At 44.9% G+C, this 15,277-nt stretch overlaps 1 protein-coding gene across 3 annotated transcripts in view; it reads right to left on the bottom strand.

Annotated features, from left to right (window-relative positions):
* Positions 1–2,321: 2,321 nt before the first annotated feature.
* The window catches only part of MEI1 (meiotic double-stranded break formation protein 1), a 66,298-nt gene continuing 53,342 nt past the window's right edge, over positions 2,322–15,277 (bottom strand). The window contains exons 23-28 of one of the 3 annotated variants that reach the window (XM_078851092.1): positions 15,004–15,194; positions 14,472–14,553; positions 5,496–5,602; positions 4,616–4,747; positions 4,077–4,186; positions 2,322–2,548 (exon numbers count right to left, since the gene is read on the bottom strand). In XM_078851092.1, coding sequence (XP_078707218.1) covers positions 2,503–2,548; positions 4,077–4,186; positions 4,616–4,747; positions 5,496–5,602; positions 14,472–14,553; positions 15,004–15,194 — 668 coding nt within the window. In that variant the 3' untranslated portion in view covers positions 2,322–2,502. Of the gene's footprint in view, positions 4,187–4,615; positions 4,748–5,129; positions 5,603–14,471; positions 14,554–15,003; positions 15,195–15,277 lie in introns of those variants that run through there. The other 2 variants (XM_073327215.2, XM_073327216.2) reach the window with 2 other exon arrangements.

Raw genomic sequence — 15,277 nt, 5'->3', positions numbered from 1 at the left:
AAAATGTCTTTGAACCATACAGAACAGAGAGTGAAAATGGATCAAAAATAAATGATGACAATGAAAAGAAAGCCTTCAAAATAAAATGTGTAGATTTAAAGTGTTAAATACGCACAGGCAAAAGTCTAACTCAGGCCAGGGCTTGCATATGTGCCTTTGCTCATTCCAGTCTTCCCACTGAGGTCAATAAGACTGCTCATATGGATAAAGTTGGGTCACCTCACCTGCATAAACGTTTGCAGGTTTAAGTCCTTAAAGTGTGAATGCCTGCAGCCATAGCACCAAGTGCTGTGATCCATCGGCTAAGCAGGGCCAGTACTTAGATGGGAGACCTCAAAAAAACATCCACCATGGGGCAACTGTCTGTATTTCCCACTGTTGCATTGGTCCTACTGTTAGCAACGTTGGGAGTCCCACTGTGGATAGGCAGCTATAGGCACTTGTAATACCATGTTATTTAGATCTGTTCCCCTCACCAACGGGCTGCTCAGCACCTTCTTCCTCACACAACCCTTTCTTTCTACCCTTCCACTTCCATAATTCACACGCTCTTCAAAGTCACGCCCTCACAAACTCACCCAAGCTCCCTTTGGCTTTAGAAGCCCCTCTTGAGGGCCGTAGCTTCCCAGGCCCGAACAACCTTCCCTTCAACGCACAGTGGCCAGACGTTCCAAACTCATCCCTTTCCAGGATGGAATACGCTGCTTCCGGACACTGGTGCCCAGGAAAACTTCCTGTTACTCATCCCCGTTACTCTTTTTCTGATGGATTTATCTCATTGACGTTCCTCTACCAAGCGGAAACTAGACACCAGCTGCTGGCTCTCTTTACAAATGGATGCAATCAGGCTAAGCCACTGGGTGTGCGTCAGGAGATTCCCCCACCAAAAAGCAAAGGCATGATTCGGATTCGAAGGCAGCTTGCTGCGGCCACAGTGCAGACTACTGACCACTATACGATCACAGCCAGCCGCTGGGTGACACAGCAGCTGAGTGGGAACTGCTCCCTTCTGCGCTCTCGGGGCGGCCGCTGACCTCACCTATGGCCACAACTATTTCTCAAGTCTCCCCATTACTGTCACAGTTAAAATCGTAACAAAAGGAAAAAAAGACAGGAGGCCAGCCTGCTGCCTGTCCGCTTTTCTCTCTTCCTCGCCCCTTGACCAGTTGCCACTACGTTAGGTTGGGCGATTGTCCTCATGCCCTTGGCCAGAGTATTCCCCTTTGCGACTCTGAAGTGTGCCCTGACATGCAGGTCTTGAAGCTGGGCCCAGTGGTGGAAGGCGATGTGGAGGCTTTCACTAGGGCTGTGGTGGCCTTGCAGGCTAATTATCTCTCTGGAGATGAAAATCCACACTGCGGGGGTGTGTGAAGGGAAGTCGCCATTGAAGGAGATGAGGAATGTGCTGGATGGGCAATGCATCTCTTTCTCCCCATTCAAAAGGACTCTCCCCATCGGGGAATCGAACCCCGGTCTCCCACGTGACTGGTGGGGATACTCACCACTATACTAACGAGCAAAGGGGCAGGGCTGTGCACTGCATGGCTCTGTGGGACATGAGCTATGGCCAGTTGACAGCACACCAGGGGCCCTAGCAGGCAACAACACTGCTTGCTCTCTTCTCCTTCCTAAAGGCTTTGGTTGGCTGCAGCAAGAGGCCTGGGAAACGCCCTCTGCCTCCTTACATCCGGTTGCCCAACACCTGCCTGGGACCTTTCCCTCACCGACAGTTGTGATGGTGTTTGAGGATGAGAAGAGGGCATTTGAATGGGAAAGAAAATGGATGGTAAGCCAACAGAGTTTTTTCAGGAAGAAGCAATTAACATAAAAGCTTTGGCTGTGGTCAGCAGTAGTAGCTGGAGGCTTGTGATGATATGAGTTATGATCCATGACACATTCAGATGCTACCACAGCTTTGGAGAAGAAGTGACTCTTTTATAGACAAGTAGGGAATTGATTTCATGGCATCTACAAGTCTGTCAGGTGGAAGCAAGGGGCTCTGAGAGGAGGCTGTGGAGCCAGAGTTAATGTAAAGGGGTTACCTGTGTCTTTTTATGGCCCAAGTCCCCCCTCTCTACTATAAGCAGAGAGGAGCTGCCATGCTCTGGCTGAGGTAAGCAGCGCTCATCCTCCTTGCTGGTTAGTGTGGTGAGAGCTCCCCCTTCTGTTTCAATCTATTTAACTGCTGCTACAGGCTGAGACACTGCCTCCCCCCACACATACCACCTGGGAAGTGCTGTGGTGTGCTCCCCATGAATGCAAGTCTGACCTGAAGGGCAGGTTTCAACCAAGCCATCTCTAACAAATGAATGGAAAAAAGAGGGAATGCAAGATTTTATTCTGTGATTGCTTTTCAACAACAGTAAACATAACTTTTGAAAACCAGCTACCAACCATTTCTGTTATTGTTTCTCTCTAAGCCACTGTCTGGGAAAAAGGGCAGGAATGGTCTTTCTCCGTACATTTCTTATTTCTCTGCTCCATGTGCTCCCTCCTCTTGTTTCAGTCTGCAATGTGCAAGAGAGACACCGCCACTCCTCCCAGGCATCTGATGTTGATGGCATGAATGGAAAACTAAAGGGAAGGACAAGCCAGGAAAACCCAACTTGCTGTGGTAATTTCCTGTTTGGGCAGTGCTCAACAAATGTTGCTGAGAAGCTACTACACCTGTCCTTTCCCTAAACCTGGATTCTGGCTGTGGGGGAGGGAACAGCTTTCCAGACAATGTTAAACTTAAAAACCTGGCTTTCAACTAGAGGATTCTTGCTCTTCCATACAGTGACCCTCACATTCCTATTCAGATGCATCCCAAATACTTTGTAAAAAACAGTGCAAGGACCTTTGGGCCCCCTAGCATCGGAAGACCAGTTGCAACAGTCCAGAGGCAAGGAATAAGGGAGATGGCTCAGGGCGCTACCCCCTCTACCTGCAAAAAAGACAATTGCAGGGACTCTCATGTGGAATGGGATCAATGTGTGCAGGTTGAGAATTTTTATTCTGGAGCAAACCTCAGCACCCAACATGGGATAATGGTGGAACCACTCTAGCAGGAATCCTGAAGGTGGTGCCAGCCTCCCAGTGGGGACTGATCACTAACCAGACAGGGTTTTACTTAGAAGATGGATCCTTAAGGGGCGACTCCCATGTGATTGTCAAATGCAACAGAGATGCTTCACAGACACTGCACTACAGGTGGCTCACAACAGCATTAGCTTCAGCAGCACTTTGGACAGAACAGAGACAGTATCCGGGGCATTAGCTGGCGGAGACAATGCAGCGTGAAGAAGCCAGGCAGGCTAAAGCAGCTAATTTGAGAGAGAAGTAGCCACTTAATTAGGCATATACTCTAGGCTCCCTCATTTATTTCCCAACCCCCAACAAAGGCAATTTTGGGCTAACTGACCCTTCTGGTTGAGAAGAGCTAGTTGCAATTGCTAGCAGTGCCCATCAACTCTGCTTCTAGCTCAGGCTGAGTGGGGGAGATGCTTGACAATGCCACAAGACATGCCTGCCCTTTTAACAAGGGCTAACAATAATACCTAGTCCTTGCATAACGGTGGTTGTTTTCAAAGTGCTTTACAAGCGTCCAGTTAGCTTCATGTCACCCCTGTGAGGAAGGAAAAATGAGTAGCAGCACAGGTTAACAGATAGAAAAACTGAGGCAGACAGAGAAGTTAAATGAATCACTCGTCCTAGGGAGGAGTCAGTGACGGGGCCATGATCAGATATCCCTGGCTCCCAGTCCTGTGCTCACTCCTCAAGCTGTCTCTGTCAGATAGACAAGCATCGTCCCATCAAGACACTGTTCCCAGCACAGGTAGCGAGGAGCTAGGTATCATTAATCCCTTTTCTGCACAATTAGGATTTTTTTCACCACACGATGCCCCTGGCCAGTTCTTAGCATGAGGGTCTTGGCATCTGCAACAAGTGGAGATGTACTGAATACATTCTTACTCTCATTCAATCTGAGCTGGATGATGGCATGGAGCAAGAGATTAAATATCACCCCTCGCCGAACTGCTGTGCCTTGCTTAGCAATGTCATTTACCAAGGATGTGTGTCTTGCAAAAGGATACACCATGTCCTGTGCGCTTAGATGGGTCCTGGTCCTGGCTGGGAGGCTCTCCAGCAAGGTCTGAATGGTCCCTTCTTGGGCTGGCTCCATCTCACAACTCCCACTCTGAAGCTGAATACCAAAGGAAAGGGATGATTTCCAGACCAAAGGGCAACTAACTGGTTTGTTCCTTCACATCTCCATCCCTTACTTCCCCCACTCCCTCATCCATGGCAAAGATAGATGCTCTTCTTATTACAAAGGGTGAGATTCAATAGGCAGAGGGACTCATAGCAACATAAACAATACAATCTGGGCACTGCTTGAAATGTTTTGCTTTCCCGTTCCACAGTTCCTCCCTGACTGTACCAGATACAAACAGCCAAGCTGATCATCTGCAGGATCCTCCCCATCCCATTACCTTCTACCTCACAGAACCCGACGCGTTTCCGAAGTCTCATAGCAAAAACAGAAGAGATTGTTTGCAGGATCCCCTTCTCATAACCTCTTCCCACATTCCCCCATTTCTCTTTTCCTCCTGGGCCTTGCCAGCACTCTTACCTGAAGCAGAAAGAGGCGTAGAGCCTGGGATGTGGCACCAGGAAGCTCTGCTAACTTGGCTTTTGCTGCCTCTTGGAGTATCTGGCTAATTTCACTTTGAGAAATAATACCGCTGCTCTGATATCTCACAAACTTGACAAAGAGGAAAAAGGGACATTTAATAACAGAAGTCATACGGATTCCAGCAGTGACTCATCTACAGCTACACAAGGAAACTGCACTTAACCAAAGGGGAGATTTCAAATCAATTTAGTTAAACCAATGCAAAAGGCTGTGCAACCACTCTACTTATGGTTTAAATCAGGCTTAATTCAGTTTAGCATTAGTTAATTAAGAATCAGTTGAAGCCAAACCAAAATAAGCCATTCCTAAATGGAAATAAGAGTATCCACACAGGAGTTTGCACTGGTTTAACTAAACCTGTTGAAACATCTGTGCAGGCAAGAGCTCAGCTAGGGAAGGGCAGCGTCTTAGATCATTAGCTGCCATCATCTTTCTTTCAACAATATCTTCACATATATTTGACATGTGAGATCAGTGCTTCAACAATGCAGTAAAGCAAAGAAAACCACATATTCCCTGTTCCTCTTTTGTCTCCCCGCCCCCACGTATGATGGGAATGTTACACAGAGGAAGAACAGGTCAAAATGTATAGGTGACTTCCCTTCTGCACTTCAAGAATATTAGTTTGTTGTCCAATTATGGGCCAAGAATACAGGTACAGACTGAAAGCAATGGAAGTGTGTGAGTTGGGAGGTAAACCTATGATGATGTACTGTCCAATAACTATGTACTATGATGTACTGTCCAATAACTTACACACCTGCATTGCACTAATACACAATCGATTCACAGAACTGTCTATTCCTCCCCTGCTCACCAAAGTCATCAGCCTGAGAATTTCTGGACGAAGGAAGGAGTTCTCGCCACCATCCAGTAGTGTGAAGAGCAGGAATCGATTCCAGGGCTGTGAGATGACATGGAGCACTGGAGGAGCAAGAGAAACTCATCACAGGTGGTTTTAAAAACTGCAGTGGCAGGGTGCTCTTAGCTAAGAGCACTCCTTCATACCAAATCCAAATCCTTCTGTTCTTCCGCGAGACACCAAGCCGCTGGAGACAAAAGTGGTATTTGTTTTATATCCCTTCATCAGGGGAGGGTTTATCAGCTAGGAGGCCAAAGGCTTAGCATCTTCAACCACTACTTTCTGGTTTGGGGCCTCACCCCATGACTTGAGCTCATAGCTAATTCAGACACTACAGTGAAGTACTGGGTGTGGGGGCTGCAGTATCAGATGAGCCAATCATCTGAGATAGTAAACCCAGTTGCCTTCTCCCCATTTCTGGCATTTGTACAAGTGATAATTAAACTGATCTCCTGGGGCACTTTTCAGACAGAGTAGCGGGCTATCCCTAGCCCAGAACGACAAGGGATGCACAGAATTAATCTGTCTTGCATAATTTTGTACTTTCTCGCATAAAAAACATTTTGCCTAAGAAGTGCTGCAGTTCTGCCTTTTGCCCACCAGAGGCTGCTGTGGCACCAGAAGAGACAGCTGTGTCCATGCCAGCTGTACTAGCACCACAGCGGCCTCTGGTGGGCACAAGGCAGAACTGCAGCACTTAGGCAAAATGTATTTTATGGGGGGGAAATACAAAATCCTATGCCCAATTCTGCAGAATTCCCCCAGGGGTAGAGTTCATCACAGGACCCTGCCCGCAGAACTAGGTTTGGACAGAGCAAGGCACACAGGGCTGTTGGGGGGGGGTCACAGACTGGGGTTCAGAATGGCTAGTGGGCAGGACAGAATGGAGCATGGGCTCAGGAGTGTGGGGCTGCAGAGACCCATGGGGATGAGGGGTGTGGGGACAGGGGCAGACGTGCCTGACTGAATGGGAGAGGCTTGGCGTCAGCCAGGGTCTGCATGGAGGAGGCTTCCCAACACCCTAACAATTCCCACCCCCCAAAAGAAAAACCTTTCATCCACACTCAACAGCCTCCAGGTTCACTCCTAGGCTCCTTCCCTCTTCCTCAGTTCCTCCATTACCCCTGACTTCCCCAAGCCTTTGCACTGCTTCTGACAGGTGCAGGAAATACAGTTCTGTATTGTAATTTAAATGAATTACACAATGTTCTGTATTAATATGCCCTGTAAGGAACTGATTTGTCAAAAAAAAAAAAAAAAATTACCAGAATCTTTTTTTTTTTTTGGGTCTGCATTGTTGCAGACACACCTGCGGACAGATATTTTGAAATAAATTACCAAAATAATTGTAACTGGCGTGATTATATTGTGTTATTTTGACAAACAAAATATGCAGATTTTTGCAGAATTTTCAAATAGTGTGTGCAGAATTTTTTTTTTTGGTGCAGAATTCCCCCAGGAGTAGACCCTGTCCACACAAAAGTTTATAATGGTTTAATAAAACTAGTTTAGTTAAATTGACTAAAACCCCTGTGGACACTCCCATTTCAGTTTTGCTTAAGCATCTTCCTAATCTATTTAAGCTAAATAAGCCTGGTTCAGACCAAAAGGAGCATCCACATAGCCTTCTGTATCCACATAGCTAACGTTTTAGCTAAATCAGTTTAAAATCATACCTTAAATCAAACTGGTGCAACTGGGTGTGTAAACAAGCTCAGGGCCTCAGAAAAGCTGTACCCCTTTGGTTGTCTTCCCACCATTTGTAGGTCATTCACCTTCTTACGTTGTAAGCTCTTACACAGGTAGGGAGCATATCTTCCTGTGTATTTCTATAGCACCCGGCACAATGGGACCCCAATCCTAACCTGGGGCTCTGGGCACTACAGCCATAAAAACAGATCCATACTGTTTTCCCCTTTCTTAGAATTCCAAACGAGAATACTCCAAACTCCACAGTTTGTGATACTAGACTGTTGTTAAAATGCTGAAATAGCATGTGATCTGTTTAATATTGAATCAGTGGAACCTCCTACTAATCTGCTCTCTCTTTCTGTTCTACTGGGACTTTTATCAGAGACACACTTGGACTACTGAGTAGCATTCATCTGTAACATCACATTTTCATTTACGAGTTTCCTCCCTGCCAACAATGGCCCTTTTGTTTAGTGCTCATTCATTCTTTGGTGTTCTCTCTCTGGGTATGTTTACACAGCCCACAGAAGCAGAACTAAATCACAGAACTAAAAACTAATGGTAGCTTAATTAATTAATTGCATTTATAATGGGAAAGCAGAATTAAGTCCAGACCAGTAATATATATATACTTGGTGCTTTAATAGGGCAAATTTCACAAAGCACTTATGAGCCAAACCAACTGGGAGGAAGAATTTAAAATGAAAAATGTGAATGATAATTGGGAATCATTTAAGAACACCTTACTATAGATCCCCAAAAAGCCACAATCGAGGAAGAAGCCAGTACTGATTAAAAATGAACCTGGTTTAGAGGGGAAGTTGAAAGCAGCTATAAAAAATAATAAAATATATATATATATATATATAACAAATGGAAAAAGGGGGAACTTGATAGCAATGAATATAAGTCAGAAGTTAGGAACTGCAGAAAATTGATAAGGGAAACAAAGGGACACAAGGAGAAATTTGTAGCCACCAGAGAGAAGGTCAATAAGAAGGAGTTTTTTTAACTATATTAGGAACAAAAAGAATCCTGACAGTGGTATTAAGTACATCAGAAGCATGAAGCCTGCTAAATAACCAGTGGGGCCCCTGGACGATTGAGATTCAAAAGGAACACTTAAAGACAATAAAGTCATCGCAGAGAAACTAAATGAATTCTTTGCTTCAGTCTTCATGGCTGAGGAGGCTAGGGAGATTCCCAAACCTGAGCCGTCTTTCGTAGGTGACAAATCTGAGGAACTGTCACAGATTGAAGTGTCACTAGAGGAGGTTTTGGAATTGAGAAACTTAACAGTAACAAGACACCAGGACCAGATGGCATTCACCCAAGAGTTCTGAAAGAACTCAAATGTGAAATTGTGGAACTATTAACTATGGTTTGTAATCTGTCCTTTAAATCAGCTACTGTACCCAATGACTGGAAGACAGCCAATGTAACACCAGTATTTAAAAAGGGCTCTAGAGGTGATCCCGGCAATTACAGACCGGTAAGTCTAACGTCAGTACCGGGCAAATTAGTTGAAACAATAGTAAAGAATAAAATTGTCAGACACATAGAAGAACATAAATTGTTGGGCAAAAGTCAACATGGTTTCTGTAAAGGGAGATCATGTCTTACTTATCTATTAGAGTTCTCCGAAGGGGTCAAACAAACATGTGGACAAGGGGGATCAAGTGGACATTGTGTACTTAGATTTCCAGAAAGCCTTTGACAAGGTCCCTCACCAAAGGCTCTTACGTAAAATAAGTTGTCATGGGATAAGAGGGAAGATCCTTTCATGGCTTGAGAACTGGTTAAAAGACAGGGAACAAAGGGTAGGAATAAATGGTAAATTTTCAGAATGGAGAGGGGTAACTAGTGGTGTTCCCCAAGGGTCAGTCTCAGGACCAATCCTATTCAACTTATTCATAAATTATCTGGAAGAAGGTGTAAACAGTGAGGTGGCAAAGTTTGCAAACGATACTAAACTGCTCAAGATAGTTAAGACCAAAGCAGACTATGAAGAACTTCAAAAAGATCTCACAAAACTAAGTGATTGGGCCACAAAATGGCAAATGAAATTTAATGCGGATAAATGTAAAGTAATGCACACTGGAAAAAATAACCCCAACTATACATACAATATGATGGGGGCTAATTTAGCTACAACTAATCAGGAGAAAGATCTTGGAGTCATCGTGGATAGTTCTCTGAAGATGTCCACGCAGTGTGCAGCGGCAGTCAAAAAAGCAAACGGGATGTTAGGAATCATTAAAAAAGGATAGAGAATTAGACGGAGAGTATCTTATTGCCCTTATATAAATCCATGGTACACCCACATCTTGAATACTGCGTACAGATGTGGTCCCCTCATCTCAAAAAAGATATACTGGCATTGGAAAAGGTTCAGAAAAGGGTAACTAAAAGAATTAGGAGTTTGGAATGGGTCCCATATGAGGGGAGATTAAAGAGGCTAGGACTTTTCAGCTTGGAAAAGAGGAGACTCAGGAGAATATGATAGAGGCATATAAAATCATGAGTGGTGTGGAGAAAGTGAATAAGGAGAACTTATTTACTTGTTCCCATCATATAAGAACTAGGGGCCACCAAATAAAATTAATGGGCAGCAGGTTTAAAACAAATCAAAGGAAGTTCTTCTTCACCCAGCGCAGAGTCAACCTGTGGAACTCCTTGCCTGAGGAGGTTGTGAAGGCTAGGACTATAACAGGGTTTAAAAGAGAACTGGATAAATCCATGGAGGTTAAGTCCATTCATGACTATTAGCCAGGATGGGTAAGGAATGGTGTCCCTAGCCTCTGTTTGTCAGAGGGTGGAGATGGTTGGCAGGAGAGAGATCACTTGATTTACCTGTTAGGTTCACTCCTCTGGGGCACCTGGCATTGGCCACTGTCGGCAGATGGGATACTGGGCTGGTTGGACCTTTGGCTAACCCAGTATGGCCATTCTTATGTTCTTATTGGTCTATTACTAGATAAAACTGGTGGAATTATCAATAATAATGAAGAAAAGGTGAGGTCTTCAATAAATATATCTGTTCTGTATTTGGGGCAAAAAACAGATGAAATAGTCTCATTAGATAATAACAATCCATTCCACTAGTATCTCAGGAGCATGTTAAACAGAAACTACTAAAGTTGGACATTTTTAAAACACCAGCTTCAGATAACCAGCATCCAAAAGTTTTAAAAGAGCTGGCTGAGAAGTTCGCTGGACCATTAATATTGATTTTCAGTAAGTCTTGGAGTATGGGGAAGTTCCAGAAGACTAGAAGGGTAAACAGAATCACCAGGATAATCGTATGCCAGTAAGCCACATTGATCTCAGGCAAGATAATGGAACAGCTGATATGGGACTTGATTAATAAAGGATTAAGGGAGGGTAATGTAATTAATGCAAATCAACCTTTTTCTTTTTCTGATGAGGTTCTAAGTTTGGTTGATAAAGATCATAGCATTGACATATTATTCTTAGACTTCTTAAAGGCATTTGATTTGGTACCACACAGCATTTTGATTAAAAAACTAGAACAATATAAAATGAATATAACAAGCATTAAATAGATTATAAATGGGCTGTGTGATGGTCTACGCCCCTAGTGTAGGGCAGCATGGCCTAGCAGCCACATTCTATAGCGCAGCCCTTAGGTGCAGGGCAGTGTGGCCTAGCAGCCAGAGTCTATGGAGGTGGGGTGCCCACCAAGGGGTGTGACGGCCCCGGTAGGGAGTCCCGGGCCCACCAGACTCCACTGGGCCCCAACCCAGGGCCCTAACAGTGGTGTAGCAACTTGTCACTGACTTAGCAGGGGGGTCCTACCGAAACATGCTGAGATTTCCCGGGTGGGAGGTACCACTCCGTCACCCTTCCTGGGTCACTTCCTGTGGTTAGCTGGGCCTGTCACCTCCGGCAGCTCCTCCAGTCGCCGGGGTTCAGGAGATCCCAAGGAGGCTCTGATTCCCAGCGTAGTCAGGTGCCGTGACTGGCCCTCCGCAGGAGCTTCCCAGACAGGTCCTTCCCCTGCAGCCTCCAGCCCAGAATGAGCTAGGCTTCCTCCCTTTATACTGCTAGAGCATTTGGAGCATGCCTAGTCCTGCCAGGGAGGTGGGACTTCCTCTGTCAATAATATGGGCCTAACCCTGTCTGGGCTAGTGCGGGGTAAGCAGACCCCGTCACAGGCTGACAGGTCTCAAAATGTAACTGTAAATGGGGAATCATCATCAAGTAGATGTGTTTCCAGCAGGGTTCTGTAGGGATGGTTTCTTGGCCCTAGGCTATTTAATATTTTTATCAATGACCTGGAAGAAAATATAAACTCATCACTGATAAAGTTTGCAGATGACATAAAAACTGGGGGAGTGATAAATAATGAAGAGGACAGGTCACTGATTCAGAGTGATCTGGATTGCTTGGTAAACTGGATGCAAGCAAACCATTTTAATATGGCTAAATGTAAATGTATACATCTAGGAACAAAAAATGTAGGCTACATCGACATGATGCGGGTCTCTATTCTGAGAAGCAGTGACTCTGAAAAAGATTTGGGGGTTGTGGTGGTTAATCACCTGAATGTCAGTTCCCAGTACTGTGGCCAAAAGGGCCAATGTGATTCTTGGATGCTTAAACAGGTGAATCTTGAGTTGGAGTAGAGAGTTTTTTCTATTTGGCACTGCTGCAACTGCTGCTGGAATACTATGTCCAGTTCTGGTGCCCACGATTCAAGAAGGATGTTGATAAATTGGAGAAAGTGCAGAGAAAAGACAAGAGAATGATTAAAGGATTAGAAGACATACCTTATGGTGACAGACTCAAGAAGTTCAATCTGTTTAGTTTAACAAAGAGAAGATTAAGGGGTGACGTGATCATAGTCTGCAACTATCTACATGGGGGAACAAATAGTTAATAATGGGCTCTTCAATCTAGCAGAGAAATGTGTAATATGATCCAATGGCTAGAAGCTGAAGCTAGACAAATTCAGACTGGAAATTAGGTGTAAATTTTTAACAGTGAGGGTAATTAACCATTGGAACAATTTAGCAAGGGTCATGGTCAATTCTCCATCATTGATAATTTGTAAATCAAGATTGGTATTTTTCAAAAATATCTGCTCTAAGAACATCCCCAAAATAATTCCGTGGCCTGGGTTACACAGGAGGTCAGATTAGATGATCACAAAGGTCCCTTTTGCCTTTGGAATCTATGAATGGATCTAAGCAAGCCTCCCAGACATGGGTTAGTGCTCTAAAAATAGTTGTGTAGCCTGCTTTGAAGTTGAGCTTGGGCTCTGAAACCTAGGGACGGCAGTGGGCTTCAGATTCTGAGCTCCAGCCTGAAGCCTAGTGTCTATTTTTAGTGCTGTGGTGCAAGCCCCGCAAGTCGAAGTCTTTAGATTCAGGGGAGACCCTAACAGCCCTTAATGCCCACTGACATAGAGTACATGGTCTCTCATCAGACCCAGCCAACTCACTACACCCAACACTGTCGTCATGATATTTATCCAAAAGATATTGTGTAAGGCATCATATGAAAGCTAGTAACATGCTGGTTATTAATATCACTGTAAAATGCATGCATTAATGTTATATGTGAAGTTATGAATTCTCTCTAACATGATTGAGACCAGACAGCCTATCCTAGGGAAAGGTAATAAATAGGTCTGTCCTAGACAAAGGAATGTGGGTTTACCTCAATTTAGATATTAGCAATAAACAAAGCTATCAAGTTAAACCAATGGGGGTTATCTTGATCCTGAACTCAAGAGACAGAGAATTATGATGGCTCCTGCATCCTACAGAAAGACAGGAGACTGAACCACCAAGAGGCCTTCCTGACTTGTAAGACAAACACGGTCCCCTTGGGGCTACAGCGAACAGAGAGGATTTCATATCCTTCACCTTAGGAAACAAAGGAACCAAGCAATTTGATCATTGCAATGGATCCTGCCAGAAAAAGCTGGAAAGACAACTGTGGGGGAAAGAGACTATCTTGAACAAAGACTGTATCTTGCTAGATTAAGTTTTAGTCTTTTAGATGCCTGTTTTCACTTGTATTTGCTTGTAACCATTTCTACCTTTATCCCTTTTACTTGATATCACTTAACCATAACTTTTGTTTAATAAACTTGTTTTACCTTTACTATAAGCCCATTCAGTGCTGTGGTTGAAGAGAAGATGTTTTTACCTCAGTTAAATTAAGATGTAATGTACTGACCATTCAACAGAGAAGCAAACTTAATATCCTCAGTGAATGCACAGATAGGTGCTGTGCACTGCAGAGAAACATCACTTTGAGGAGCTGGGTGGCTGGAGTTCACTGATCGTTATCCGCTAGGCAAGGTTTGGGCTGGGAGAGCCTTGAGGAGTTTGCTGGTCAGGAAGACAGATTGGTGGGGCAGGGAGCTGACATAATCTAACCTCCAGCAAAGCTCACTTTTGTTGAGGCAGAGAGGTAACACAGTGACTCTCAGCTCTGGGTGTCCCCAGCAGTGTGTTACACCAAGGTCTGAGATTTGCTGCCTTGGGCTCCTCCTTGCTGGGTGGATATACCCTTTGTGACTGATTCGAATGGGTCATGGAGCAGGGAACTTTTCTGTTTCAAGACTGAAGACAGAGCCCACTGCCCTGTATCAGAAGGCTGAAACTAAGGGAAACCTTCTATTCCACTGGCTCAGCTGTAAAAAAAACCTTCTGCATGCCAGCAGAGCGCACTGTGACATGGGGTTCTTGAGTTCAAATTCTGTGTTGAACTCTTGGTCTCTGGGAATACCACCATTATCCCATTTCCCTGTGCCCCTAACCTGGGACCAAAGTGCAACTGGCAACCTACAGGTAAAAGGCTCCATATCCACTCTTGGGCCCCTCAGTCACTTAGCTGTTCTGGCCTCAAGGACTGGAACAAATGCCCTGCAGGTGAAAGGTTCTGAATCCCATTCCCAAGCTATCTAGTCTTTTCAATCATAGCAGACATGAGGATGGGGAACATGATTTTTGTTCTTCTGAAAACCAACCATGGGATGGGTCCGTGACCACAGCAAGGGCTTGATTCTGCAGGGGCCTGGGTATTCTGGCCTCAATCCAACAATGCACTGAAGCATGTGATTAACTTTAGGCACACAGGTAGTTCCTTTGACTTCAATGGGACTATAGCCACAGGCTTGACGTCAGACATGTGCTTGTTGGATCAGGGCCAGCATGCTCAGTAGGACTGAGGCCCAAATGAACAAGGACTGGGCAGGTTTACCGATGCCCTGGTTCTTCCTATGCAGGTACTCCATCAAGACCTCCAGGCAGGCAACAACACTCTGAGACAGCAATAGGTCTTTCTGAAAACACAGAGAAAAGAACAAAGGTGATGGTTGTTGAGAGAGGAAAATTCAAGGGACAGGAGGTGCAAAAGGTGTAGCATAGGCAAATTACACTTTTCATCGTCCTCAGGGTATGCAACGTACAATGCACTTACAAAGCCAGCTCTGCTCTCAGTTACACCATAAAGTCATATGAGGCCAGAATTTGCTTCAGAAATTATAAGACAGAGGAACAGTGTCCCAAGGGAAACAGTGAAAGCATGCTGGTCTGGGCAAAGGCCTAGAGGATATACCGTATATAACAGCCCTGCACTGGCTGTGGTGGGAGAATGTGGTCTAATGCTTCCTTACAGATCAAATTTCTATCATTCTGTAAGGGGTGAAGAAGGGGAGAAATTCCCTTGGGCCATGTTATTTGAGGTGTTTTTCCTCAGACTAATCTGTGTTTAGTTATGTCCGTAAATGTACCTGGACCAGAAGGTTCTGCAGACTGACGACAAGCGAGAGCACCTGCCAAGTGGCCAGTGGATACAGGGAGGCATCATCCTCTGACGACGATGGCTCTATCCTGCTTTGAGCTGTGGGCTGGACTATGAGCACCAGCAGGGCGGAAGAGAAGTTCTGTCTGAGGATGGCTCGCAGGAACTGAAGGATACTGACTGCACACACAACTGCTTGTTATTACAGCACAACATTTCCCTCCCCCACCCCAACCCCATGAAACCAAAACCATTCCGCACCA

Source organism: Lepidochelys kempii, chromosome 1 (genome assembly GCF_965140285.1).
Source record: "Lepidochelys kempii isolate rLepKem1 chromosome 1, rLepKem1.hap1, whole genome shotgun sequence".
In the NCBI taxonomy this organism is placed as follows: domain Eukaryota; kingdom Metazoa; phylum Chordata; order Testudines; family Cheloniidae; genus Lepidochelys; species Lepidochelys kempii.
The sequence above is the reverse complement of the archived record's forward strand: the minus strand, read 5'-3'. Positions and strand labels throughout refer to the sequence as shown.